At 41.0% G+C, this 26,923-nt stretch overlaps 1 protein-coding gene across 50 annotated transcripts in view; it reads right to left on the bottom strand.

Moving 5' to 3' along the window:
* The window catches only part of SORBS2 (sorbin and SH3 domain containing 2), a 232,794-nt gene that overhangs the window by 58,186 nt on the left and 147,685 nt on the right, over positions 1-26,923 (bottom strand). For 28 of the 50 annotated variants that reach the window (XM_070068408.1, XM_070068407.1, XM_070068402.1 and 25 more), the window contains 8 exons: positions 25,221-25,359; positions 20,568-20,740; positions 15,657-15,723; positions 14,823-14,867; positions 11,559-11,739; positions 9,277-9,391; positions 1,867-2,025; positions 1,187-1,270 (listed from right to left, as the gene is read on the bottom strand). In XM_070068408.1, the coding sequence (XP_069924509.1) occupies positions 1,187-1,270; positions 1,867-2,025; positions 9,277-9,391; positions 11,559-11,739; positions 14,823-14,867; positions 15,657-15,723; positions 20,568-20,740; positions 25,221-25,314 (918 nt within the window). In that variant the 5' untranslated portion in view covers positions 25,315-25,359. Of the gene's footprint in view, positions 1-1,186; positions 1,271-1,866; positions 2,026-9,276; positions 9,392-11,558; positions 11,740-14,822; positions 14,868-15,656; positions 15,724-19,782; positions 20,169-20,567; positions 20,741-25,220; positions 25,360-26,923 lie in introns of those variants that run through there. The other 22 variants (XM_070068417.1, XM_070068412.1, XM_070068415.1 and 19 more) reach the window with 8 other exon arrangements.

Consider the following 26,923-nt stretch of genomic DNA (forward strand, 5'->3'; position numbering starts at 1 on the left):
AAAATATATTCATGTTAATATTAGGAAGCAAATTAGAAAAAAAGAGAGAAAATATTCCATTTGCTAGGAACTAGAAATTCTAGGAAAAATTCTTTGGTTTATATTTGTTTACAATCCCTTTTGATTCAGTGCTATAATTATAGTGATCTATCCAAATCTTCTATCTTTTTGAATGGACAAAAGGGACGACCAGAACCACTCATATACAACATATGATCAGGCAACAAGTACATCTGTACACAATACTGTGAAAGAAAGCTTGTATTCTCTGACTTCGTGCACAGTGTAGTTGGTGTATTATCTAAGAGTTTAAAATTCATAAGACACGTGTAACTGACACACATTAAATGTATGCTGTAGGCACGCACAGTTCCTAAATAAAGCTCAGCTTGATGAAGCAGTTGTCATTTAAAGCTCCAGTTGACTCTTTATCCCAAACAGACAGATGCCCGCAGGGCCAGCCACAGGGCCAGCTCGCCTGGTGGGGGTGTGGAGATGGCAGACGGGGCTGTGGCGTCCACTAGCAAACCTAGAAACGAAGGTTGCACGATTTATTCGTGGTAAATGAGGTATTTGACAGTGGAAATATTCTGGCAGAGAATTATCATGAGTGCTGCTCAGAATTTTATTTTATTTTATTTTTTAACAGGTCGAGGCTTAATTTCTGACTCTGCCATTGACCTATCTGGGCAGATTCCTTAAGGCTTCTAGTGTCCATTTTCTTCTATTGTTGAGCATGAGGAGACAATGAGTCTAGAACAATGAGTGCAGAAACAATGAGTACATCTAGGGGCTAGATGACTCCTTAGCGACTGGGAGCTAAGGCAATAGTAACTCTTGACTTAAGGTGCCTGTCTGTTCGAATTAGATCAAAATGGACTGTAAACAAATACAAATCTATAAGGTTGGAATCATTGTCTGAATATTCTAGGAAAGAAACTACCTCCATATGTTAAGTTTGCAATCAATCAGATATTAACTAAGACGAACATGATTTGGAAAAACCAAATAGGAAGTGTCTGAGCAGGGTTAATCATCTGGTAGGAAGTGCGCACGGGCTAAGCCTCTCAGACACAAGCCAGCCTTTGTTCTCCACAAGGTACCTGTCTCGTCTAACGACGGTATGTTGAATCAATCAAACAACATTCTCCTAAGGTTCTTACATGAACAGTCTAGCCTCACTTACCGGGCGTCCAAACTCCAGCTCTGAAAAGAATTTATACCAGGGCTCATTTTCTAAATCTATGTCATCTGGAGTTATGCCATCAGTCTAGAGCAGATGTGAAGGAAAAGGGAAGGAAAAGGCACACTGAGCCACGTGAGGGAACCGCCGCGTGGTCTGACAAACACGCGCGCACTCACACGCCAACACGCACCCACTCGAGTCCGGCAAACCTCAGCGGGAGAGCGGACTCAGGACAGGGAGGAGCGCCACCTAGGCCCCTGGGGTCTGTCCTGTCCCCCTTCCTAAGGTTCAGCTTGGCACCTTAGCTATGGAAAGCCCTCTGGGGCCAAGAGACAGACCAGGAGAGCAACGCCAGAGAATTGGGATGGGCCCAGCTCTGGCACAACCTGGCTCTTCCCTGCGCAAGCGAGCAGTTTGCGGACCACCACCTGCGTGCCCATGGCGGGCTGGAGCAGGAGACGCTGGGGCAGATTCGCAGGGCAGGGGAGCTGAGCGATGGGTGCTGGGAGCTGCGGAGAGGGTCCCCCGGCACTGAGAATCTGGGGTCTGGGTGACAAAAGGCGCCCCCCGGCGGAGCTGGGGAGTAGCCAGCTTCCGCCCACGCCCTCTTGGCCTTAGGAGCACAGGGGCTACCCCTGAACTTCCCGACGGGAATGAGAACAAAGAAGGCAGGAGCTCACCCGGGTGGGAGAGAGCGCCGGGGCCCACGAGCTGGGCGTGGGGAGGCCACTGGTGGGCGGCGGGGAGGGGCTACGGGGCACCGCTCCGAGTGGTGAGCTAGAGCCAGGCTTCCGGCCAGGTTCCTCGGGAACAAGTGTCGGAGTTGTTGGGAGAGGGGGCTGGAAGAGAGAGGGGTGGGGGAGAAACTGATGCATTAGCGGCAGGTTTCTGACCGAGCCTCTGGCAGGTGAGGTGGGAGCAGCCGTGAGAAACCTCTGGACCCCACCGTCTGGACTCCTGCAGAGATCTGAGGCTCAGGGGCCTCCGGGAAGGTGAAGAAGGGTGACATCTTAGGAGGGGCCCCCAGGTTCATTTTCTGCCCACCTACTTGAGCTAGAGACAGAGATCTGGGTGGGCTGAGGGTTTTCCTAGTAATACTGTGGGTGGCAGGGGACAGGGGAGGAGTGTGGGATAAAATCCCACCATGGTTTCTGTGACATGGTAATTTAGAGAAAAAGCCAATCTTTATGATTGATTTACTCCCCTCCAGTGGTTTCTGAATGCTGCATTTGAGACGGAACAACTAGGAATGTTCAGAAAAACTTTGAGAAAATACATACAATTACTTCATCCTTTAATAAAACAGACACAGCAATATACTAAATATTTCTGAATAACACCTATCTGACTACATCGATTCAGGCTGTTGACTTTATGTAAAAACTGGATGCTAAAGGCACAGTAAGTGACTTGTTACTTCTTTGATAATTATCACACAACACTAATTCAATGTAGTACAACTGAACAGAACAGCATTCTAAATCAGAAAAAAAGTTCTAAGAAAAGTTATTTGGTTCCTTAGAAGCCACTCACCCTGGCCAAGAGAGGAGCTGAGACTCTGGACATTTTGTAGGAGGGCTATTAAGTGCACGCTGCCTCAAAGCAATCAATATTATTTCCCCACAAGTCTTGAAGGAACTCAAGTGCATCTACTGAGTAGAATCATCTCAGTTCTGAAGGGAATACTCTACAACCCTTGTCATCTTGGGAACTTGACACAGTTGATATGCCAACAGAGGGCACTATTTCAACATGGGCATGGTATAGGGTTTTACTGACTGGGTACATTTACAACAGTTTTGTTAGTGATGCACAGTCTACGTTTAATAATAAATTATACCAAACCTGTCTTAGTAATGTGGTTTTGTTTCTACATTTTTAAATAAAATATTATAATAGCAACTACAGTGATAGGAAAGTTTGAGGCATCATAACAAAATAGTGCAAGGGCCTAAGTTATCCAAAATGCATGGTGATTGTAATCATAAAGATTGTAGAAAACTTGGAAGGTGCTTACGATGAAATGCTAAGTGACAGAACCAGAATATAATCATGTACTTACACAGTAGTTACAGTGGTATTTCAAAGCTTCTATCTGGATGAACACAGTGAACAAATGTATATATACACAAAAGACTAGAAAGGTATTCTGGTGCTGTGACTCCTTTTCCTCTTTAAGTGTTATTTTGCTTTATTGTTATAATGTTATTTTTTGCAATAAGCAAAATTCAGAGAAAACATCCTTCAATTAGGTATGGGAAAATGTTGCAGAGATCTTGACCTAGTTAGTTTACATTTCAGAGCAGCAGTGAAATTGGTAGAGAGAAAATATGCTAAGTAACTAATTTGCCATTTTCTAATTTAAAAATTTCATTCAATAGTGGAAAAATTTGATTCAATAGTGGAAAAATATTGAGTTTCTGGTAGTACAAAAATACTATTTTTTATCTAATTGTTATTTAGCTCATTATGGATGTAGCATAATATTTCATGAATGGTTTTGTTGGAGCTTGTTTTTAGGGCAACTGACATTACAGAGAACGTTTTAGTATTTTTTCTCATGTTTATAGAGGACATTGTCTCTTCCACCAGAAACTAACCTGTGGCTTTTTCAAACTTCATAGTGTCTAATGGTATACACTTAATGATAGTATTAAGTCTTGATTTGTAAACTCTGCTTTCAAGTGCAGCATTTTGTTTTCCTAAGGGGAGATAGAAACTGCTAGATAGAAACTGCTCAAAAACCATGAACAGCAGAGGACAGTAAATTTACCAAATTAGTATCTGTATTAGTATTATAACTTTGATTTCTACCTTAAGAAAATATAAAACAAATGGATACTAAGTTCTGATTTATAGAAATATATTTTTGTGACACAGCACAGACAAAAGAGAAAATTGTCTGTCACCCTGCATCATACATTAGGTTAGCAATTTTCCATTAATTATGAATTTGTTGATTAAAAATTCAATTTACAGTTAAAACCAGCAACTACTAGAACCCATGTCAATAGAAATTAGCAGAGAAAACGCCCCAAATAATGATAACTGCTCACTATCTCTAACTTCGGGTTGTGATGAAAGGTACACGCTTGAATTGTTAAAGAAAGTATAAGTGACAGAACTAGAATTCTCTCTTTGCTGTGGTTGACTCCCTTTAGTCAGGCAACAATTAAATGCATTATATAGCAATCTGGAGCCACTGCTAAGGTACACAGAAGCCTCAGAATAGTCAGTGATGGTCAGCCAACAGATAGACCAGCGCACTGATAATCTCACCAACTCAACAATCGCCACGTGTAACACGGAAATTCTTAGAGTTCAGCACGAATACAAACACTTAGAACTCATTTAGGAAACATGATTACGCTTTTCTTAAATTGCTCAAAAAAGACAAAAGAGCAGAGATACTGATACACATCTCTGATCATGGTTTCTTGGTTTGTTTCTTTTCATTTTAAAAACTCTGCAAACTTCTACTTAAAACTGATGTAGAAGATCAGTGCAAGAGGGAGTGCTTAAGAAAAATAGCTAAATTATACATGATCTTTATTTAAAAACTACCGGGGTGAACAATTTTTAAAGTATATTTTTCATAGTTTAAAACTATTTAGTTGCTTTTTTGGTTATAGAAGTCTCACTGTTCTCAGTATTCTCACTGATGCATATGTTTTCTATTTGTTGTTCCAAACAAAAGAAGTGTCAGTGTATTTTGTTCCTGAAAGTGTATGCTCATTAGATTTTAAGCTTCCATGCTTTATATGTATTGTGGTTTCACAATCAATGCTATATACATTGCTAGTTGGGGTAATTCTTTATGGTTCAGGTCATTAGATGAAACTCCCCCAAATTTTATAGCTTTACCTTTCAGTAACAATCGTTATTGACTAAGAAGCTTATGTTCATTGATTGTTAGATTGCATTTCAATTCTGTGTGGTAATCAATGCTATCTTCTTCTGTTTTTATTATTATGTGTGTGTTTGGTTAAAGAATGGTGAAATATTCATATTATTTATTTTATCAAGCACAGAAAAGAACTCAACAAATGCCCTGTTCATCTTTTTCCGAATTTTAACATGGCTCACCTACAAAGCCTATCCAATCTAGAGGAGATGTAAAGTTTTTATATCTACAGAGTTTGTACGGTTATCTCTTAGAATAAATTAATCGTGGAAATATGGTTCTGATTTATGGCTCAAGTCAGCTAAAGATAAGATCCTGGTGACTGCAAAGTGCTTTTCTAGATCCAACACTAGGCTCGTTTAGTCAACATTTCTAAATTTATAGTCAAATGAATATTTATGAGCTTCAAACAAGTGCATTGACTTTTGCTCTCCCATGAAAGAACATGAATGCACTTGCCATTGATTCCTAAGGAGAAAAGAGAATCTTTTTGTGAGACTCTGGGGATCATGTTTTGTTCAAATAATACTGCCCCCTCTGCCTCTTTTGCACCCCAGGGAATGAGGGAATCGGGGAACCTGTGAGCCGTGGAATGTCTCATGCATGCTTCCACAGAGCATGGGCTTTTGTCACTAGAAACATACAGACATCATAGATAAGCAATAGAACAAGGACTCAGTCTCTCTCCAACCTCACCCACTACTGCAAGGATAGACTCTGTACTCATGTATTCACCTAGGCATCTAGGGATCATTCACTGTACACCTGCCATATGCCAGGCTTTGTGCTAGTTCTGGGGATACAACTGCTGTACCAGACATGACCCCTGCCTTCAAGGAGCTTAAAATCCAGTCAAGGATATAAACAAGTGAATAGGTCATTACAATTCAGTGTAGTAAGAGCTTGAGCCAGAAATAGGGTATGCCTTGAGTACATAATGGGGGGAGCTTTAAACCCAAGGCTGAGCAGTGAGGAACAGGTTCCTGGGTGGGGTAGGACTCTCCTGAGAGCCGAGGAATGAAATGGGATTTCTTTCATGTGAAGGGAGAGGCCGTAGGAAGAGCTTCCCAGGCAGAGAGAACAGCCTGTGCAAAGCCCCAGGCCCAGCAAAGAAGGAACTGGAAGTTCTCTGTGTGGCTACAGCCAAGTGATGCAGGGAGGGCAGGAAAGGAGATGAGGCTGGAGCGGTCAGCTGGGCCAAAGCACAAGGTGTATGTTTTTTTTTTTTCTTTTGATAGAAAATTATGTTAAGTGATTTGTATTTCATTCCAAGGACAGTGGAGATCCAGGTGAAAGTTTTGAGCTGGATGCTTCCTGAAGATTTTCTGAAGATGACCCCAGCTGTGGTAGGGAAAGCAGATCGGCGAATTTGGGAAGTGAATCAGGGGCTGTCACTGTCAACCAGGCACAGGACAAATGTGAGCCAGAAGAGAGAGGTGGCTGTGGCACGTCTCCCAGTGTGTGGGGTTTGAAGCTCACAGGAGGAGATGCGAATCCAAGATGATACTCGGGAAAACTGCGCAGATGGAGGAGTCAGCTAGGAATTCAAAAGAGCAACAGAGACTTCCCTAGCTGTTGGGTATATTTTGCAAAAATTCCAAATGAAAAGAGCACAGGAATGCTCCCAAACCATCTTGCAGTAAAAAGACATGTGGGCGCAGTCATTGTGCCTTGAAACCCTAGTGCCGAGTCTTTGCTCTTATGTCACTTTTGTTGGCCAACCTGCTCCTTGTGCTCTGTAGCCTGTGTGTATAGGAAGTTTTCCTGTGGTTGCAGAAACCTAGCCACACCCAAATCTCTAGCAAAACCCATGACTCCAGCTGTTTCTCCCTCCTTAGAACTAGTTAAATATACTGGTTTTGGGTTGGATCTATGCAAGCCCTAGGTTTCAGGTTAAATAAATCAAGTACACTGATTTATTATAAATTAACCAACAAATAAATTAATTTACACTGCAACTATAGTCAAAGTAGTTGATAATATACTAATAGCTAATTTCGCCACTAGCTGCATATATTTCCCACTTAGCTAATCTGGGTGCAGTTGTACCATTGTGATCATGCTACATAAGGCTACGTCTGGGCTCAACTCCTAGGTCCAATTCCCAGCAGCTATGGAACCAAGGTAGTTAAAATCTGCTTTAGTCTCTTCATCTGTAAAGTGCTTATACTTCACAGGGCTGCTGGAAACATTACACGAGATAAAGCATAAATGATCAACTATAAGAATGGCACACAGTAAGTGCTCAATAAGGATATACACTATTATTACAGCTGTTATTATTGTTGTTTTAAAACTAGGAGCCTTCAAAGCTTTATCCCAAAGACATAAGGAACGTAGGAATTTCAGTCATAAGAAGAGGGCCTTCAAAGCTTTATCCCAAAGACATAAGGAACGTAGGAATTTCAGTCATAAGAAGAGGGCCCATGAATGGACTCTGGAGGGGACAAAGGGAGGGTTCTGTCGGTGTGCCTCTGTTTTAATCATGTAAGGGGTGGTTCACGTTGCACACATCAGATCTAGTCTTGCATATACATTAGCTGATAGACTTGAAGTTCCTCGAGATAGAGACGGTTCTATTCACGATGGTGTCCCTAGCACCTAATACAAAGTCTTGTGTACACTTGATTTTGCTAATGAGTAAATAATAAATATATACTGATGGGAAAGCTTCTGTAATCAATCCTGTTTCCTGACACCACAGTTACAAATGTGCATCAATGTAATTAAGGTGTTCCTTATCTTAAGATTCTTGTAAATTATTAGAACGATTATTAAAGGTTTGCTATTTACATTTGAGTCTGAGGCTTATTATTTTGCTATTGCAGCTTTATGCAGCAGTGGCATTGTGGTTCACTCACTTCTCATCTTGGAAATATTCAAGGACCATGCTCTTCAATCATACAGCCTAGTAAATGGGTTATATGTGTCTGCAAACCAGTGATGTTCCTTTGATTTTTCATTCAGTTTTTCTGTTGAAATCCTTTGAAATGAGTCACTTGAAGCAAAGCAGAGAAGGCTCAGATAAATATATTTGAATTATGTGATTATATGGTTTTTGAATATGCTTCTCACACACAATCACAAATATAGGGTTTCAAAAACCAAATCAAGGACACACACACAAGGTGTGATGGGATAATGGTTTCCTATTGAACTTCAGGCATTATGTAAAACAGGAGAGGAATTCAAAAAGTTTGTGGAAGATTGAATTAAAAGATAAGTTTACTTTGGTGCAAAAATTTTGAAATCCATGCATAGCTTTTTTCATAATATGCATTTTCCATGAACTTTTTGAAGATCCTCCATAGTGTTATCTCTTGGAGACTTTTGAAGGTGCTAACACAGAAAATTCTTTTTCCTGTTTACCAACACCTAAAATTCTCATAAGACAAGGAGGAAAGTAAGTTGCAATTGATATGTTTTCCTAGCTGTAGGTGTAGGGATGCAGAGGAGTGTAGAGTGTTGAAGAGATTCTGAGGGTACTGCACTTGAGGGGAAGGAAAGGTCAGGAAAAGGAGGGCTAAGGAAAAAACTGCTGGTTAACTTGCACTTTGAGGAGGCAACCAGTCTTTCTGAAATTTTTATGTATCTTTTTGTTTGCATATAATTAAAGCAAATGGAAAAATACTGCAAAGTGAACTATTATCTTGATCCATTAGAGTGACAATCAGGAAGCTTGAGGCTTGGTAACCTGAGAGGATTTAATGAGAGTCAATTAAAACAACTTTAATTAAAAGGGCATTTGGAAAAATTTCCCATTATGTGAATGAAATATTAAGAAACCAATATGAAAGTCTAAGAATGGAGCTGTCTGAGTCCATGTGTATTGGAAGGGTGATGAGTAATTTTCTATATTGGCAATCTAGAATAGCAATTAAGTTGCATTTATGAATTTAAAAAAAAATTAAACTCAGGTTCTTATTAGGCACAGTTACAGTTACATGTAATAAATCATATATATATAATATATATTTGGTTAGCAGGGACAATATATTAAAGTGCATCTTTCAATTCTGAGATAGGATGTACAACTCACAGTACAAAATTAACATGATTTTAAAATAATACTAAATCAATAAATTACCTTTGTAACAAAACATTGCTAAATGATATGAAATTCAGGTTTGTTTGGGAACCCTGGAAGCCTACTGAGTTGGCATTCTGTTTAATGACAAGTGCTTACTGGTCTTTCATGTTGCAGAATTGATGACTTCCCAGGTTCATATTCAAAAATACTCCTTGGCTCAGACCGAAATTTTCTTGTGTCCACTTTTCTGTCTGGAGGATCCCAGTCATGCCTAGAAATAAGCAACAAATCACACATTAAAATATTCTGTACACTTATAACAGTTGTGTAAAACCACGCACTATCTGTTTGCAAAGTTAATTTTAGTGTAGAGCTTTTACAAAATCTCTTGGGATAAAATGTTACTCTATGGAGATCATCACATTTATGTTTTTGATTTACATAAATGATCCAAAGAGAACCATTTCTTTTATTTCCTATATCTTCCTCTGTTTTTTTTTTTTTTTTTTTTTTTTTTTTTTTTTTTTTTTTAATAATACTATCTTTCCTTTTGGCTCAAAAACCCACAGAAGAGGTTTGTAGCTGTGCAGTGACCTGTTAGTAAAACTTCTAGGTCACTAATGGCAGCTGTGTATGTTTGTGTCTAAAGTAAGTGGCAGGTTGCTCCAGGAAGCTCTGTGAGCTTAACCCCCACTCTGTGACCTGATACCCTTGATCCAAAGTGACAAGGAGTAAAGCACACAGCATGTTTGATCTTATTGGTAGCAAGTGGCATCACTTAGTCTGACATGCATAGGAGCAAGCTGTGTGACTGCCTGTGAGAGCACCTTCTGGTGTTACCTTGGGCAAACCAGTCAGTTATCTGTCTCACTGGAATCAGCTCTGGTATCATTTAAAATGCTCTCAAAGAAGTACTTAGACTGCAAAGCTCTCGAGAAGGACTTCACAAAGTTAGGCGCCTCCAGACGGCTTGGGCTAGAGATGAAAGCTTCCATTGGCTCCAGGATTTTTGAGGAAGGAAAAGTTTCTGACTATAGATTGGGTGATTCTGACTCCATGGAATGGGGTGAAATTCTGATTCTGTGGTATGCTGGAAACAGAAGGGTCCCAAGAGGCAGACGTAGGGACAAGTCCCAGCTTTCTACTGAGGACAGACATTGATGTACCCTTAACATTTCTCTACCTTAGTTTTCCCATCTGTGTAAAACACAGGAAAATTGTGTCCTTTTCCTTGCAGAGATATTTTGGCAAGATACATGAAAGCCATTAGGAATGTTTAGGCAATTAATATATTTCTTTGGGAAGATTAATTCTTGTTGAACAACCAGGACAAATAAAACATTTAAGTCGGAGTTCACCTTGGTTCTATTTTTATGGCCAAGATAGCATTTTGTGTATAGACGATTATTTCCTGATTTTAAGACATCACGCATTCTAAACACAGATTCATCATGAGGAGATTGATAAGAAAACAAGAAGCCCTTCACACACAATCTGTGTCTATTTCCAGGGTATGTTGTACTCTGCATGATCATCATTTACTGTTAATGAGGTGTTGAATATATTTTTTCTGGGATGGGCATAAGGCATGATACAAGATAACCAGTATGAATAAGGAATAATTTTTATGTCCTCTACCTATGACTTGCCAGTATAGGATAGGCTTTGGCTCTCATCAGAGCTGAGTGTGAATCCTAGCTTGGACATATTAGCTACATGAACTGATAAAGTCACTTCAATTTTCTAAAGCACAATTTCCTTCTCTTTAAAATAGAACACATCTCATTGGTTTGTTCTCAGAATCAAATGATCTAACATGCAAAGTGCTTGGATCCCAGTGACCTCTTAATAAAGGTTACTTGTAAGTAGTAGTGTTAATCATAACCCTAAGAAAAATGACCTAATACAAGTGTATTTATACATTTTTATTTTAGTGGCAAACATTTCTCTAAAAATAATTTCAGGGAAGAAATGAAAATTAGTGTCAGCTTGAAAGGTAGTGGAAGTGAGACACAAATAGACATTTTAACTAATGCTTTGTTTATTATTTATGTATAATATTCTCTGCTTTCAGAAAGATATTTTATTAATAGGCCTAACATTTCAAATCTAAGGAAACTGAAGACTATTCATGGTCTCTAACCTCCTATACCAAAGGAAGAACCTGTCTATTTCTATGAGGAAAAACAGAATTAGAAAAGATCAGTTTATTTTGGTACAAACATTTTTTGCAATCCATGCATACTTTCTTCTTACAGACATTTTCCATGAGCTCTTTGAAGACTCCCTGTATGCATGAATCAATAAGATTTTATATATCTGTGTACCCTAGATATATCCTCTCACCAAAGTAGGCCCTGATCTGTCCACTGCCTGTTGTGGGGCCTTATTTTTATCCTTAGCTGCCCACAGGCCACAGTTTTGGGATGATGTCTTACTTCTCTGTGGGAGGTCGATCTCTTGGTCGCAGAGGTGGGACTGGAGGTGGTGGAGGCACTGGGGAAGATGTGTCCTTGAAGACATCTGTGCCATTGTCCGAGTGGCTTTTGGACAGAGGTCTGTAGGTCTGGGTCTTCACGGCAGGGTGTGACTGCGCACTGTAGGGTGGGTTGTACAGGCCTAGCATAACCAAAACAAAAACAGACAACAGAAAAGAGGTGTGAACAACATTTGAAGAATGAGTTAAATTATTTTTACTTCTCAAAATAGCCAGTGATTTTGCCAAAATTATTATCTAGAGGTATATTCATAATGCAGACATTGAACAGTAATTTATTAATATTATTAATTTACTAACCACCATTAGTTAATTAATTCTGTATACAAGTACTAAGTACAGTAAATCTGCATCAATATATTTTTTGGAGTTAGTAATGATTCAGACTAGTACTAGGAATATACTTATAGGTACTCAGCAAATCTTCTTGATCATGTAAACTAATAACAGGGTCAATGTTTTGTAGTAAGATTAAAAACACTTAGAACTGTTTCCAAATATCTTTTAGTACTTAAAAAGTTCTGATGGGACTGACACCGTGGCTCACTTGGCTAATCCTCTGCCTGTGGCACCGGCATCCCATATGGGCACCAGGTTCTAGTTCCAGCTGCTCCTCTTCCAGTCCAGCTCTCTGCTGTAGCCCTGGAAGGCAGTGGAGGATGGCCCAAGTGCTTGGGTGCCTGCAACCGCATGGGAGACCAGGAGGAAGCACCTGGATCCTGGCTTCGGATTGGCGCAGCGTGCCAGCTGTAGCTACCATTTGGGGGGGGGTGAAGCAACGGAAGGAAGACCTTTCTCTCTGTCTCTCTCTCTCTCACTGTCTAACTCTATCTGTCAAATAAATAATAAAAAAAGTTCTGATTTACAATGATAATCGACACATTATTGTAATCAAACAAGATACTGAAATAGCTGTATGTTTAAGGTGCTGTAGAAGGCATAAGGAAACAAATCTCCAATAAGCTTATAGTGCATCTGCAAAAATGAGACACAAATAGAACTATGATTGGAAGTTATTAGTAATATTTAATAAAGAGCAAATGGGGAAATATATCTTAAGAATGTACAAGATTGTGGAATGTAGTATATTGGTCAGAGCAGATATTGTGGCACCCAAGGGACTAGAGTTGGTACTGAGGATTAGTTTGGGTGGGTAGGGGAAGAGGAAGGCAGGGAAAGAATAGAAAAAAAAGGCAGACATAAAGCAGTGGGATGTTGGGTTAGTAGAAAAGAAGAGACTAGTTACAGATCCTTTGACTAATTAAATGATAAAATGTGTAGGGCTCTACAAAGGTAATATGTGACTGATGCTAATTTTACTAGCACTCATGTGATAGAAACTTCAATATTAAAACAATTATAAAAATTCAGAATTGGGGTGAGTGGGCATAGCAGTTAAGACTCCACTCGGGATACCCTCATCAATTATTGTGGAGTGCCTGCGCTCGAGTGCTGGCTCCACTTCTAATTCCAGCTTCCTGCCGATGTGCACCCTGGGAGGCTGCGGTGATGGCTCAAGTGGTTGGGTCCCTGCCACCCATGTGGGAGACCCAGATTGTATTTCTGGCTCCTGGCTTTGACCTGGCCCAGCCCTGGCTGTTGCAAGTGGATGGGAGACCTTATGTCTGTCTTATCTCTCTTTCTTTCAAATAAAATAAATAAAAATTTTAAGAAAAATCATAATTTCCCTTAACTTCAAAGTATATTTGCACTTGTCTTCATCATTTCAAGGCAAATTAAAAGAGAAAATCTGCACCTATGGTTTTACCTTGATTTCTATTTTTTTTTTTTTTTTTGACAGGCAGAGTGGACAGTGAGAGAGAGAGACAGAGAGAAAGGTCTTCCTTTGCTGTTGGTTCTCCCTCCAATGGCTGCCGTAGCCGGTGCGCTGCAGCCAGCGCACCGCGCTGATCCGATGGCAGGAGCCAGGTACTTATCCTGGTCTCCCATGGGGTGCAGGGCCCAAGGACTTGGGCCATCCTCCACTGCACTCCCTGGCCACAGCAGAGAGCTGGCCTGGAAGAGGAGCAACCGGGACAGAATCCGGCACCCTGACTGGGACTAGAACCCGGTGTGCTGGTGCTGCAAGGCGGAGGATTAGCCTAGTGAGGCACGGCCCCAGCCCTTACCTTGATTTCACAGTCAGACTTCAACTTTCAAGATAAATAAAGGAGGTAAGTTTGCTATATGAATGACCAGGAATAAAACTTGAGGGAAATGTCTTAATAGATCTCCTGATGTCATTTGGGGGAGCCAGGACCAGAAACCAGAGCTCTCACAGCTTGAAAGCTTGTTTCATTCAGTTTTGTTCTTTCTGTCTTTGAAGACTGGTAACAAAATGACTAACAGTTGGGGGACATGAGCACTGGTCTTCAGGCATGAAGGAAGGGAGAGCCTCACTCGATTTCATAGGCAGGCTAGCAAGGAGATCTCTAAGTGGCAGCACAGAAGCTGAAGAGGTGGGTCTGAGTCTAGGAGCTTGCTTTAAAGTAAAGAAAAAAAATCGTGCACCAGCCCTGAGCGGGAGGCGGGGCAGTGAGAGAAGGCCATGCTGGAACTCCCTGAGGCCAGGTAAAGGGGAAAGTGATGAGAGGAAATTGTTCTTAGGAACCCCCTCTCGTCAGCTTGCAGACCTGCTCACAAGACACCAGTGTGCTCAAGGAAAGTGGAAATGCCTGGTATTGAAGTGATTTCTTGGTGACCACTGGAAACTCTGAGTAAGAAAAGCAGCCCAGCCAAATAGGATTTTTAAAATCTTTCAATGAATGGTTGCTTTTTGGAGCAAAACCATGGACAAGGTCACAAAACACTTTGCTTGACTTGTTTTTTGTGAAGGTATCTGAAAGATCTTATGCAAGCAATTGTAATCACTCTCTGTGCTGATAAAAGAAGATCTTTATCTTATTTTGTACCCCAGGTTACAGTATGTTCTTTCATGATGTCCTTCACACTTCGGTTAAACATTCCTGAAGCTGAGAATAAGCTAACAGTGGGAATGAATGAGACAGAACAGTGTTAGTCCTCATTTCCATGAGAAAAGATTAATCCTTTTGTTATGCATGCTCTGAGAGAAGAAGAAAAAGCATCCTACTAATTATATAAACTGCTCAAATACAGTGGTTAAAAAAAGGGGGGGGGGGCAATGTTCTTCCAAACACTGCTGGGAATAAAAAATATTCATCGCAAGCAAGGAAACCCATCCTACCTGCATTATACGTATAAGGAGTATTATACATGTCTGTGTCATCATCTAGAAAATGAAACATAAATATTATGGTAATATCGATTTGGTCACCACATCATAACAAGACAGCAGAACCTCAGAGAAACAACAGAAATCTGTTAGAAAAGCAATGCAGTTTCCTAGTTCAGGATATCAACTTTTATTTCCAAATACTGTTTATGGCCAGGTCTCCACAGAACGATCTTTCTGTAACACGAAGTTACTTCAAAAAGTTAACATCAAAATGGAATTGAAAGATGTTTATTTTGCTGCAAAATTTTTTGATATCCAATGAGTTTTTTCCTATTATGCATTTTCCATGAACTTTTTGAAGACTCCTGGACTTGGGTCTTGCTGCCCTCAGTATAGCATGCAAAGGTGATCCCTGGTCTTCTTTTCCAGATCACAAGCTTCCTTTATTAAGTGCTTTAAATACCTCTCGCCAACTGCTCTGAGCAGGCTGTCAGACCTACCAATAATCACTGTCTCGGGGCGGACAGGGAAACAATGAGTCTCTGCTCAATGTTTAAGCGGAGAACACACCAGTTTAGACTACGCATAGGGAAGGACGGAGGCATAAGATCAGAACACCTGGCTGCCCTCCAAGGGGCACCGCTTAAGAGGCTTCTTGGCAGCCTGGAGTGAGGCAGAGACACAGAGATCTGAATCTGAGGAGAATAGGGAGGGATGTTGTAAGGAGAGGGGCATGCATTTGCTGGGGTTCTTTGCTCTATGTGTGAACAAAACCTACACAAAAGAGGAATAGCTATTATCCGACCCACAAAGACCTGATCCAACACCGAATAGCATACATACCTGGCTTGTGCACCATGTGGATCTGCTTGAACATGGTCTTGTACCAGTCCTTTGGTCGGTCTACTGTCTATAAAAAAGGATGCCCCATAGTTACCAAACTGGTTTCAAGTCAACATTGCTCCTCAGTGTTTTTGTCTCTATATTTTATCTTTTTTAATAATGGATTTCCATTCTATGATAAGAATGTCCTGACTCTTGACTCTTACTTGATGGCAATCTCTGTAGCTAGTCGATTTCTATGTGCAAGTTAGTAAATGTCTTACTCCAAGTTTGTGTTTAGGTGGAATTTGGAACATTTAATGCTATTTTTTTTTTTTGACAGGCAGAGTTAGACAGTGAGTGAGAGAGAGAGAGAGACAGAGAGAAAGGTCTTCCTTCCATTGGCTCACCCCCCAAATGGCCGCTACTGCCAGCGTGCTGTGCCAATCCGAAGCCAGGAGCCAGGTACCTCCTCCTGGTCTCCCATGCCGGTGCAGGGCCCAAGCACTTGGGCCATCCTCCACTGCCTTCCCAGGCCACAGCAGAGAGCTGGACTGGAAGAGGAGCAACCGGAACAGAACCGGTGCCCCAACTGGGACTAGAACCCGGGATGCCAGCGCCGCAGGCTGAGGATTAGCCTAGTGAGCCACGGTGCCAGCCGATGCTATGGTTTTATTTTTTAAATCACAGCTGTACCCAGAACTAGAAGGTGTGTATTTGCACAAATGTATTGAATAAAATGCGTTGAGTAAAGGCTGTTGTTTTAATTTGCTTAATTCCTTTTGGTGAAAGTTATCATTATCCTTAAAAGCTTTTTATTGTGTGTCTGTCAACATTATTTTTAGAATTAACTAAGGAATATTTTTACTCAAATTGTATTCTGACCAGCTGAGATTCAGACACTGATATTTGATATTTATTAGTTTAAGTTGCTAAAATACTGAATGCAGGGGACAATTCAGAATCCTAGAACAAATCTAAAACTGTAGTTAGCAATTTCAAAAATTTAAAATTATGGTCATAGGGTGTACAAAACATTTGACTTGCTAAATTGTAAGTTCTCTGAGAGAAGCACCTTGTTCTCCTGACTTTTGACATAATAGAAAGTCAGCTGTAGTGGAAAGAGGAAGTGGATGTTTAATATTGAACCAAGATTCAAATCTTGGCTCCCTTGATGTCTACTTTCCAGCTACAAGAATTTGGACAAGTTGTGTTACTTTTTTGAGCACCAATTTTCTCCTCTTTAAATGGAAATGACAGCTACATCATAGGATGGTTATAGAAAGTGAATGAGGCAAGAAATACATAAAGGCTTACAAGAGGGCCTAGAATAACATGAATTCTATATTAACAGTAGGGACCTTCAAATATTTGTGGAGTGAAATAATGAATGAATAGCTTATTGGATGAAACTCTATTGTACACCAATAAGAGAAGACACACCCCTTTGTCATCATAATTAATGATTTGTTTGGCAAGATCATTATCCCAACTATTTCAGAGTTACCTGGTCAAGAAACTTGACTATTCTGTGTATAGTAACCAAATATACCCGATTTTCTAAAATCATTTTCTTGACTTAAAACAGGATTGCTACAAAAATATTCTGGTACTTGTTAGTTAGACTGAAATTTGGTTTAGTTTGATATCATGATTTTTTTTCTTTCAGAAATGTGGTCATTACATTTTTCATCTGGAAACTGATGGCTCTTCTATATCTAAATTTATTTTGATCCTGAAAACATAAGATTCTGGTCATCAGCACAATATAGATTCACATGAAGGATGGTCTGAGTTTGTTGTGAACCACCTCTTCATCGAGGCTCTTTCTACAATGGAAGAACTGAGGGGATCATTGATTGAATACGCACTCAACAGTGGGAGTGAGTGGAAAGCAGTGCAGTAGTGAAGCAAGAGAAGTTGCTGATTCAAACAAAGTAGATGAGCACGTATCTTATTCACTTTAATAAAAATCAATTTCTGTTTCTTGAAACTTCATTTCTCTTGTAGTATTAAAGCAGAAGAACCTGTGACAGGACTTTGTGCAAAAGTGTTTTCTGACCATACCTGGACACAACCAATGGCTACAAGGAAGCCTAATAAGTAAGCTATATCTCTGTATATGGCAATGCATCGTGACAGACAGGACTTTCTTTTCTTCACTCGCTGGAGGGCCTATATCGGGCAAGGTCTCAGAGTTATGCCATCTGCTAGCTTTATATGGGGAGCACAAGATGCCAGGGAATGCCCAGGCTGTTGGCAAAGGGGACTCTAGGACTGGTAAAGCGGGAATGCTAAAACTCCATGTCCTTTTCTAAAAGAAGTAAGCATTTGAAGTTCCTTTTATAAATGCCATCAGGGACACTGCTATGCCTACTACCAAGGTTAAGAAAACAGCAATTTACTCAAAGTTGAGGTAGTTTATTTTTGTGTGTGTCCTTCAAAGTCATTTTGCGTGGACAGTAGCTACACGGTTGTTTTCTGCACCTTCACTGAAATGACCTAAGTCTTTACATTCCTACTGGCTTACTGTGGAGAGATCTCCAAAAAGGAAAAAAAAAGACACACTCTACACACTATCAAACAGTGACTCTGTTTTACATGTCCCTTTTCCAGCTTTGAAAGTGCTCAATCTAGTAACACGTGAAAGAGGAGAAAAGACTCTTGCACTTCACTTAACTGGTTGTCCCTAATGACACAATCTCCGGGGACCTGAGCCCCAGTGGGTTTTGCTGCTGTTTTCAAGAGTGGCAGTGAAAGGCTAGTGTAGACATCCCAGGTCACATGAGCCTGGCTCCTCTTTATTCCAGTCACTCAGAAGTCGCATTTATGGACCGGTGACTTTCCAGGCTGTTTTACAAAAATCCTGTTCCTTGAAATGCGTTGGTCATCTGCAAGGTGACACGGTACATGAAAGCAGAACTCTTTGTGTATGCACTGAACAGAAGGCTAGAGCGAAGCAACTGGAGTCTGCCGGATGGGGAGGGAAAACAACCTTGGAGATTCTTGGCTTGCTGTGGCTCTGAGTGGCCCCATTCCACATTTATAAACACGGCTATACTTGGGGATGTGCTATGCAGGGCTGCCGAAAAGTCCACGGGAGCAACAAGAGCCTGCGCAGACCTGTACTTTCTTTGTAAAGTTTCAAGTGCCTAAGTCAAGCACAACTGCACATACAGATTACGGTTCCTTATAAGGAACTGCCAGCTTGCTTATACTGTATTTTCTATTTTAAACAAGGGAAATTAGCAAGAACTGTTTAGTGTATCTGTTTACCTATGCATATCTAAGCTTATGCATAGCTTTGCTTATGCTTTTGATTTGACAGTAGATAGATGAACAATATAAAACTATCAATTCAGCTTTTCCTTAACCATCTCCAGTGTTTCAGGTTTGTTTTCAACTAAAGAAGTTCTTGTTCTCTAATGAAAATTGTCTTGTGGATAAATATAAATGGAAATGGTTTGCATGCCCATTTTGAAACATCATTTACTGACTTAAAAACATACCTAGAGGTTTCAGATAAATTTTTTTTTCAGACAGAATCTGTTATTGCACAGAATCTGGAAGTCTTCAATTTGTGTATATACCATATCTCAAGGGTCAATAGACAAAGCCACTAACACCATACCTGGCTAATATTCTATCTACATTATTAGGAAAAAGTTGAGAATTAGCTATTTTGTACAAGGAAATCTTAAAAGACAAATAACAATACCACCAACAGAATCATGCAAGCATCACAAGATTGAGAATCTTAGTCACGGTCACTGAATTATGACAGCCATCAGTTCCGACACAGATTTTTAGGATTTATATTTACTTTCAACATTCCCACAATCTAAGGAGTCTAAAATCCCAGCAACTGCTACATTGATCTACTTTTCCACTTCCACTTGTAGAAGCTTAGAATAATCAATGTTTAAATGTTCTCTTCGTATATAAAGCATGCAATCCACTCACAATAAATGCAAATCAAGGAGAGAAGAAAAACCTCACACTTTAGTGCTCTTTGATACTTTCCAATCTGTCTGCTGTTTGTTTCCCTGATATCTTTGCCCCTGGCAAACCCCGGCTCTGTAGGTGGCGGGTGCAGGACAAGTTCATGCAGCCAGAGCTCCATTTGTGCACCGCCCCCAAGTTTCACCTGCAAAGGTGCCGTGGCTCTCATCCTGGCTTCCCCAGCCTTCCTTCTCCGGCTAGCACAATCCTCCTCTTCCGCTGCACTTGGTCAGCAAGCAGCTGCCTGCTCTGCTCTCCGGAGCTGCCTCTGCCACTGCTGAGCCTGACCAGAAGGGGCTGCCCCGGCACACTGAGCAATGCTTTGGCAGAGTTGAAAAAAAAAAAAAAAAATCCTAACACTTTCACTTATCATTCCCAGAGAGCTCTCAGCAGGCACAGCTGAGGACAGGACATTAAAATGTGTATTCTTCTTCAGTTTCTCCTTTCCATGACATTCACTTCCTTCACTCCAATTATCTCACCTCCCAACACCCAATTCACAGCTCCCAATCTCCCAGTGTTAACACATCCATTTCAAGAAACAAATCACTGCTTTATTTGCAGTGTGCATGGAAATTCAATGCAGCCAAAGAATTCACATTTTCTGGTTCCTTCTCTTCCATGACCCTAGCCTTCCTTATGGAAAGGCATAACACAGGGCAACCCAAAGAGTTTCACCTCTTGACACAATCATAACGGTCATGGTTTTTAATTTAAACGGAAACCAGAGTGTGGAGCGCTCCCCAGCGTACAGCGCACTCTCTCTTTTCTCTCTCTGCCTCATACAGCACCATATTCATGAGGGCTCAGATGCCACAGAGGGCAATCCTCATTATATAAGACCCTAGGAATGCACAAAGCCATGGACAATCCATCCTTTGTAGAGTGCGTGCCCAGAGCCAGAGAGACGCACACGCAGGCGTTTCCTACCGTTCTGATTGCTGTGGGGATGCCAGACTCATCCACCGGCCCGATTCCTGGGTAATGCGGGGCTTTGATGACAGTCACCCTCTTCTCTTCCTCCGAGGATCTGTACAGTGGTATGGAGCCGCCGCCGGTGCCGTCCAGGGTCTGCGCGTGCTGCGGGTATGGCTCTGTGGAGTCTGTGGGCACAAGTTGGTGAAATGCGATATGTGAGCATTTGATGGACAAGGGAGCGTGAACGGACAGAGCCTCTAGGATATTTATGCCTGCATTTCCGGGCGGGAGGGGGTCTCACAGGGCAGTACCTGGGTTCCAGACTCACCTCTGCCTCCTGCCTCCAGCTTCTGGCTCCAATGCTGGCTCTGGGAGGCAGAATGATGGCTTAAGTATGGAATCCCGCTGCCCACGTGAGAGACCCGGATGGATTTTGGCCTGTTCCGGTACGGCATTTGGGGAGTAAACCAGAGCATGGGAGTGCTCCTTCGCTCCCTCTCAGTCTCCCACCCTCGCTCCCTCTAACAAATAAGCAAGTATAAATAAAAATCAAAAGCAATCCATATTTCCATCACTAGCGTCTCCTTGAGCTCACTTACTGTACGGCTAAGGCCCTCATTGTGTAGGTGAACACATTGCAATGAATAGGACCGGACTGCTTATGTAGAGGGGCGAGGGGAACAGCATTTGTTGGATGACTGTGCAGCAGCAGCCACTGTAGTCAACGGCACCTTCACATGCACTGCCTCATCTTATTCTCCCAGGGGGTGGGGAGGCAGTGGGCAGAGGGAACAGGAATCAATTTTGTAGCTGAGGGGTGCGATGGTTTGGGTATGGTTTGTCCTCAGACTCAGGTAGGGGGGCCCGAGTGCAGCTGCGATGGAGGTGGGGCTGAGGGGAACTGTTTCGGTCTGGAGTGGAGTTTCGTTCTCGCTGCACGGGATGAGCTAGAGAAGGGTGGTTGTTAAGTGAGTTCAGCATGGGTTGTTATCAAATGAGTTGATCATCTTTGACTTTCTCTTGCTTCCCTGCTGCATGTGCCTGTTTGCTCTCCTCATTCCACTGGGAACTGAAGGGGCGTGAGGCCCTCACCAGAGTCGGGGCACACACCGCTGGCACGCTCTCAGAGGTCCCAGCATCCGGAGCCATGACCAAAGGAAACACCCTGCCCAGTCTCGAGTGTTTTTCTTATAACAACAGAAGACAAACTAGGATAAGGGGGCAGAAGGTGAAAGATGCTTAGTAATGACCCTCAGGTCATAATTTACATTAGCATTATTCTTGTGGGACTGCTGACAGCCATTATTTAAAAGTACTGGCATGTACTTTCAGATAAAAGATAGGATGTCAAGTCAATGACAGTGGTTTCATAAAAACCAAGCAAACACAGAAGTCACTTAAGAAGTCTTTACATCCGAACATATGCTTAGATGGGAAGGCTTCTGGATAAATGAATGCTTTACATAATTATATTAATTAGTTTTTATTTTAAAAGTTATTATGGCCATAATGTCTGTGGTTTTTACATTAAAATACCAAGAGCCATGAATTTTTACTCTGAGGATAAAAACTGCTCTAGGAATATAAAGGAGATGAGGCTTATTAAGTTCCTATTTTCATGTCATCTTTATTAACTTGGGTATAATATCAGAAGTAACAGAGAGTACATATGTGCACTATATATGCTACTTACTCTTAGTTTAGAAGTTCCTTTGGAAATGAACATTACTGGGCAGGCATTTGGCCTAGAGGTGAAGATGCCAGTTAAGAAGCCTGTGTCCCTTATCAGAGTACCTACGGGTGAGTTCTGCTCCCAGTCCCTGCTAATGTGGAGCCTGGGAAGCACAGGTGATGTCTCAAGCAATTAGATTTCTGCCACCCATCTGAAACCTGGATTGAGTTCCTCCCTCCCAGCTTTGGCCAAGCCCAGCCTTGGCCATTGGGTGCATTTGAGGAGTAAGCCAGTGGATGGGAGTACTCATTCTCTCTTTCTCTCCCCTACCCCATTTCTCTGCCTCTCAAACAATAATTAAAAGAAAATCAATATAATTGCCATTTATTTGGTTCAGTTAATAATACAACTTCCTATTTTGCTGCAACTAATTTCAAAATTATGGTGACCAAGAATGACACTGTGTTTATACTGTTTATACCATGGCTTGATAGATGTGCCACTCAGAAAGTTCTTTCCTGTGTTTCAAGGCAGCACGTGTGTGTGTGTGTGTGTGTGTGTGTGTATGATATATGAAGGGGGCTTTGAAAAGTTTATGGAAAGTGGAATGGAAAGATAATGTAGATTTTCCATGAATATTTTGAGGCTCCCTTATATTATATTTAAGTGTGTTTTTCTTTAATGTTTTGCATAAAATACCACAAATAAGCTTTATAAGAAGTATAACTTATCCTCATAAGGACAGAGTTAAGATCTCTTTAAGGTAAAACCACTATATGATTTGTAACTGCCATCATCACTATTATGGCTATATTCAACTTAATTTGCCACATGAAAGTGTTTCCAATATTTTTTATGGAGAATAGATTAGGCTAGGAATAAAAGTGTCTTATGTGTCAAGCTACTCAAACTTAAGTAACATTTGGATTCAGACTGACTTTCCATTTAATTCTAAAAAAGGATTTGGGTAGGCAGTCATAAGATTGGTATTTTCATTAACAACAAAAGGTTTTTGAACACCTTTATGTGCAAAATCCTAGCATCAGAAAAGTCTGTCCTCGTAAATAGTCATGAGATTCTATGAACCCATAGCTTATGCAATACAAGTTATCCCTTTATATATTTTCTTCTCTCACGTGGTTCAAAAACTCACAAACTTTGCAAATTTTTTGGCCTCACTTAATCCAAAGATCATTTAGGGCAGGGTAGGCTCGTATAGTCTCCTCAGAACTTATCGCAGCACCTGCCAACTGGAATTTTTTGTGTTTGTAGGACTTTCTTTCCATATAGCATAAAATCTACTAATGTGTTATAGAATCAAAGCCTCTCTGCATTTAAGTATTTGTAGTTTTTGTTTGGTTGGTGGGGGGACAGATTGAGAGGGGCAAAAGTCTGTTCACTGTGACAGTCCATGAGACAAAGACTCAGACTTTGATAGTAATTATTCAGGAAGAAGTTATGGCTAGGATTACATCATTCTGGGTATAGTGGACTCCCATTTTTAATACCACACTGTGGCTGATTGTTAAAGGGCAACGTTTTGGCATAAGGACATTCTATTTTCTTATACTCTAAAACAACATCATTATAAGATTCACAGATGATCCCCAGGAGTAGCATGAGAATAGACACAAGTATATTTAGACTTTTCTTTCATGAGTCCCATGGCTACAAAAGTACAGACCTAGAGCAATCAAGGTTTTGTTGACCACAGAAACTGAGTTCTATAGTATGCAAACTGGACGCTGACATAAAATGTCCCTTAGTAAACGAAGGCCATCAAAACATGAGTCAGCGCTGTGGCCAGGAGGTTGCTACCTGCTGCCCAAGAGGAAACGGTAGCTAAGGTCTCGTATTCTAGTTTATTTTTCTCTGGTTTGTGGCAGCCACAGGATTAGTCCTCTCTTTTTTCCTGAGAGGTGTGTGGCAGTCATGTCCTTAGCTTTCCTGTTTTGGAAACTTTCTAGTTAAGCAATATCATGGAAACTTTTTCAGCCACAATTTGTACAATGGTTCAATTTGGTAATTTTTAAAAAAATATTTTGAGTTTTACAAAATTACATTTTTAACCCAAGACACACTTATTATATCATTTTTGAAACTATCCTAATAATGTCTTGCCATATAAGAATGTTTCTATCATCACAAAGCTCAGTTTCTTTTCCAGGAGTCTTCAAAGAGTTCATGAGTCCCATGGAATTATATGCTAATTTTTGTTGAATGTTCACATGCTCATTTTTTCTCCTGGGGGACAGTTATATTTTTCACAAAATTGCTTATACCTAAAGAATTAAGGTCTCATTATAAAATTACTGAATCATCATTCCAGGGGACCTTAAGTTTCTTCTGTTGGGCTTCCCACTACCACAACCCTGACAAGTTCTTCTAGCTTCAATTTGAGTATTAGTTTACTGCTTTATGAATCAGCAGCTTACTACTTTACTACTTTGGGGGCAGACTATCACAATGATGTAAACGTTAAACAATTATTTCATATAGGAGAGGTCTTCAACATTTCTTAGAAGATGTGTATTATGACAAAACATGCATGATTTCAAAAAAATTCTTTGCACCCAAATAAGCTGAACTCATCTTTTAATTCCATTTTCCCATGAACCTTTGTGAAGTACGGCAACATATACATCAAAAGAACATTCCACAATGAAGGCTCTTCTCAATGGAGAAGCGCTACATTCATGTGGTTCTAGTGGCACAGACTCGTCTTTCCATAACTAGCTATCTTTTTCTTTCCAATTCCCCACCCTCCAAATACATCCAGCAGCCAACCCCAGATGGAGTGACCATCTCATACAGCTGGGTAGCTACTTTCTCTCAAGTAGAACCCTCTGCCTCAATTCCTCCTCTTCGACCGCCTCATTCAACAGTGGAGTGCTGACCACTCCTACCTCACTTTGAGGCCTTGTATTTCCTCATCTCTTCTGTCCTTGACATAACAAAATTGTCATGAAAGTCACAGTGATTAAATGACTTACCGAGTGATCTGCCATGCTGCATGATAATGCTTGAGTTGAGTGAGCCCGGGAGAGAATACGCGGAGGGGGAAAACGGCCTTTGATAGTAACTCATCGGACTCACAGCACCACCAGAATTTCCGTTCACTGTTATCTGGCTCTGGGGAAAGTGCAAAGACATCCTATTAAAGCACACAGCCCCCTGTACATATCACTCCTCTAGCTGACAATAAAAGGCTTCCAATCACATGACAATGATCCACTGCCAGGTTTTCATGTATTTTGAGCACTCTTGTCTGAGGGGCAAGGTACATTTTTTCAGAGTCTTTTCTCTCTTCCTTTATTGGTGAAGACCACTACCTTATTTTAGCAGAGAGTGCAGGAGGTGGTTAGGAAGAGTGGAAGAGGCTCCCCAGTGGGCATGTCACTCTGTCATCAGAAATGCCAAGAGGTATCAGTCGGAGGCACCACCAAAGGAGAAGGGTGCACTGTCTCTCAGAATCGTGATGCTAGTGGGCAGGAGTTGAAGTGGATGTTCTTTGACATGACACAAAGCCCTGGTTCTCAGACTGAGTCAAGGATATTGTCTAGAAGTGAATGAAGGTTTCCAGAGCAAGGTGACTAAGGTAGGGGACATAGTCCTCTGGAATTACAAATCACAAAGGAACCTGTCCTGGAACAGGCCAATACCAGGTAAAGCACCAAAAAGATGTTAAAACACCTGCTTCTCCCTACTTCAGCCTCATTTAACACTTTATGGACATTTAATCTGGATTCTTCATTTACTATTTTGATTGTTTTATATCTGAGTCTTTTATATCTGCAGTTACCACTTTTATATCTGCAGTTACCACTCAGGCTTCTTATTGGAGATGCTCATATATATATATATATATATATTTCTTTTACACATGCATCCTTTATAACATACCAGCTGTTGCTAATGACATAGTAGAGATTCACTAGATACTCTAATTGAGTTGGATCAACAGCACTGCACCAGCACTATGAAGATTACATCATGCAAATGAGACAAAACATCAGTAAGAAAATTTAGGTCCAATCACCTTACAACTAAATACACACACATGCACACAGATAAAGAACATTAAATTAGGAACTTTCCTACTTATTTTAAAACAAAATAAACTTATTATAGAGGATCAAAACATACATGGACAAGTAATTGCATTATTTCCATGATTTCACTTTAAAGTAGGCATACTTCCAAATGACTTAAAATAAATCTAATTGTAATACTTTCTGGCATAAAATCAATAAGCACTTCATTGAAATGGTGATGCTTATTGATTAAGCATTTCTCTAAGTTATTAAAAATTCTCTCTTGGCCAGCACCGTGGCTCACTAGGCTAATCCTCCGCCTGCGGCGCCGGCACAACAGGTTCTAGTCCCCGTTGGGGCGCCGGATTCTGTCCCGGTTGCCCCTCTTCCAGGCCAGCTCTCTGCTGTGGCCCAGGAGTGCAGTGGAGGATGGCCCAAGTCCTTGGGCCCTGCACCCACATGGGAGACCAGGAGAAGCACCTGGCTCCTGGCTTCAGATCAGTGTGGTGCGCCAGCCGTAGCGCGCCGGCTGCGGCGTCCATTGGAGGGTGAACCAACGGCAAAGGAAGACCTTTCTCTCTGTCTCTCTCTCTCACTGTCCACTCTGCCTGTCAAAAAAAAAAAAAATCTCTCTTAAAAAAATTCTCTCATATTATAATCTA

The sequence above is a fragment of the Oryctolagus cuniculus genome, chromosome 2 (assembly GCF_964237555.1).
Source record: "Oryctolagus cuniculus chromosome 2, mOryCun1.1, whole genome shotgun sequence".
NCBI classification, from domain to species: Eukaryota; Metazoa; Chordata; class Mammalia; order Lagomorpha; family Leporidae; genus Oryctolagus; species Oryctolagus cuniculus.